The sequence below is a fragment of the Apis dorsata genome, unplaced genomic scaffold, assembly GCF_000469605.1.
Source record: "Apis dorsata unplaced genomic scaffold, Apis dorsata 1.3 scaffold_83, whole genome shotgun sequence".
Taxonomy (NCBI): domain Eukaryota; kingdom Metazoa; phylum Arthropoda; class Insecta; order Hymenoptera; family Apidae; genus Apis; species Apis dorsata.
The window spans coordinates 888,745-891,277 of record NW_006263381.1 but is presented as its reverse complement, the minus strand read 5'-3'; the positions used below and the strand labels follow the sequence as shown (position 1 = coordinate 891,277).

Genomic DNA, 2,533 nt, shown 5'->3' with positions numbered 1-2,533 from the left:
GTTAAAAAAAAAAAAAAAAAAAAAAAAGGAAGAAATTAAAAAAGAAAAAAAATATACGTATATATATATATACATACATACATATATATATGTATATTTAAAAATACACTTCAAGAGATAAGATAGACATATAGGTAGTGGAATAGAAAAAGAGATAGAGAGAGAAACAACAGGGAGGAAGATACGTTGTAGTTGTAGTGGGTGCAGTGGGTGAGAATAGTAGTGAGAACGTATCCAGCGAGTGAACGAGTGGCGGTGCATACTTACGTCCAGTTAGAGGGTGCATCAGAGCAGGGTGCGAGGTGGCTGCTGCAGCGGCTGGTTGCTTGGGTTTGCTAACCTTTGTGTTACTTTTTGCAAATTCCAAACGTATGGTTTGTGGCATATCAGGATCGAATCTAACCCCCTGCTGCAAATAGATTCCCTAAATTAGTAAACCGGGAGGCACACGTGGATGCTTGGATTTGTGTGAGGGAGAGTACAAAGATAGAGAGAGAGAGAAAGAGAAAGAAAGAGAGGGAGAGAAAGAGAAGTCACGCTTAACGATCTTTCGTTTGTTCAAAAGCCTTTCATTGCCAGTGAAACTTTGTATTTAATTCAAAAATGGATTATTTCTCGACAATTGAATTTTTTTTCGTTAGTTAATCTAGTTTTCTGAGAAATTTTTCTATCCATGATTTTTATCAAACAAAGATCGTAGACATTTTTTTTTTTTTTTCAAAAAGAAAAATTGTAAAACTGTACTAGGATCAAAATTTTCTTCGAATTCTAATTTTAAAATATACATTTTGGATTATATTTTTAACAAATATTTCTCTGTTATTTTATTAAGGAAAAATTATTCGATTTTGTAATCAATGTTATTTTTTCGTTTCAGAGGAAAAAAAAATAAATTCAGTCAACAGACTGGCAACGAAAGTTTTCTTGGCAGAAACGATACGATTGTATCTGGGGTCTGGCCGAATAACAGGAAAATTAGCACAAGATCGTGCCTCTCGTGTATACAACGTGTGTTTGTGTGTGAATGTCCCTACTGTTGATACAGTAGCTATCGATAGAAGTGGGTCGTTCGTTAGTCTGTCCCAGCCTGTTTTCAGCGAACGTGTCCATCCGACAAGAGGATGTTTCAAGTCTCTCTCTCGTATATAACCGGTTATACAGGGTTATAAAAGACATTGCAACTTGCGTGAGAGATCGATTGCGGTGGTGTGATTACGAGGGAAAAGAAAAAAAAAAAAAAATAAATTAGAGTCATACGGTGTATGAGTAATATAAATATTTGTATATGTAAACTTTGACAAGTAAGTTTTCGCGATTTAATAATAAAAATTAAAACATGTTTGATTTAAATACGTTATTATACGATTGTTCTTCTCTTTTTCAGCTTTAACATTGAAGGGTTGAAAGTGTTATACAGATAAAATTATATTATAATAAGGAATCGTATCTTATAACTTGAATTCTTTTCCCTTTGTGTTTATTGAAGATAAAAACTTGGGCGAAGAAATTAATATAAAAGGAATAAATTTTAATAATAGCATTATAAATATTAAACTCGTACAATTATTCTTAATATTTATCTATGATGCTCTGTACTTTCAACGTTCTCCACGTTTACATGTGATCATCTACAGTGTAATCCCAGTGTAACAACATTTGTAAATGTTTTTAAAATGTAATTTCCAAATATGTTTTCGAATAGTGAGATTAGAACGTTTGAGTAATATTCAAATAGAACATATATACGATTTTGTATTAAATTTTGAATCTGTGATGTAAGAAAGAGAGAGAAAGAAAGAAATAGAATATATATAGAGAAAGAGAGAGAGAAAGAGAAAGGGGGTTGAGTCGAAGAGGGTAAAAAGGAGGGGGCGTGACACGCTTATCAGGAGGCAAAACAACACCATATCTATATAGGTATATTTCAATACGATAATGTCACACGGTGCAACCAGCGTTATTACAATACGATCTTGGTATACGTACACGGAGTAAACATGGGTAGTTGATACTACGGATTCGTCCCAGGTGTAAAAGAAACAGGAAGAAGCTAAATCGTAGATAGTATAGATAGAAACAGAGAGACTTTATATGTATATAATAGAGGAGAGAGAAAAAATATGTATGTACTGTCCTTCTCAATCAAAATGTAAATGTTCGATTTCAATTCAAAAATTTTTCGAAAAATCTTACGAATTTAATATAACAAATTTTAGACTATTAGAAATTTCATTTGAATAGATCTCGTAACAGATCTATAGAAAATCTCGAAAAGTCCGATATACAAAATAAAAGGTATCTTTTATCAAGAATATATAATTTCAGATCCCCCCTCCAAAAAAAAAAAAAAGAAAAACTGCAAGATAGCATTTTAATTAAAAAGAACAGTGTGTGTAAGTACGTGTGTACGGTAATTGATAAAGGTAAAGAGCTACTAAAGAGGTAATAGCATTAACCCGTGCCAGCTGGAATCTAAGGCAAGGGTGTGTATTTTCATATTTATCTTGAGAAAGAGAGAAAGAAAGAGGGAAAG

The 2,533-nt window shown here is 32.5% G+C and overlaps 1 protein-coding gene and 1 long non-coding RNA gene across 12 annotated transcripts in view; one reads left to right on the top strand and one right to left on the bottom strand.

Moving 5' to 3' along the window:
* The window catches only part of LOC102676951 (protein couch potato-like), a 170,501-nt gene that overhangs the window by 49,853 nt on the left and 118,115 nt on the right, over positions 1-2,533 (bottom strand). For 8 of the 11 annotated variants that reach the window (XM_006611125.1, XM_006611123.1, XM_006611127.1 and 5 more), the window contains exon 5: positions 268-409. The exons of 1 other annotated variant lie outside the window; for it this stretch is intronic. In XM_006611125.1, coding sequence (XP_006611188.1) covers positions 268-409 — 142 coding nt within the window. The remainder of the gene's footprint in view (positions 1-267; positions 410-2,533) is intronic. 2 more of the 11 variants (XM_006611126.2, XM_006611124.2) reach the window with 1 other exon arrangement.
* LOC116185000 overlaps positions 2,318-2,533 on the top strand; it is a 1,238-nt gene continuing 1,022 nt past the window's right edge. The window contains exon 1 of the long non-coding RNA XR_004149693.1: positions 2,318-2,483. This is a non-coding gene — a long non-coding RNA (uncharacterized LOC116185000). The remainder of the gene's footprint in view (positions 2,484-2,533) is intronic.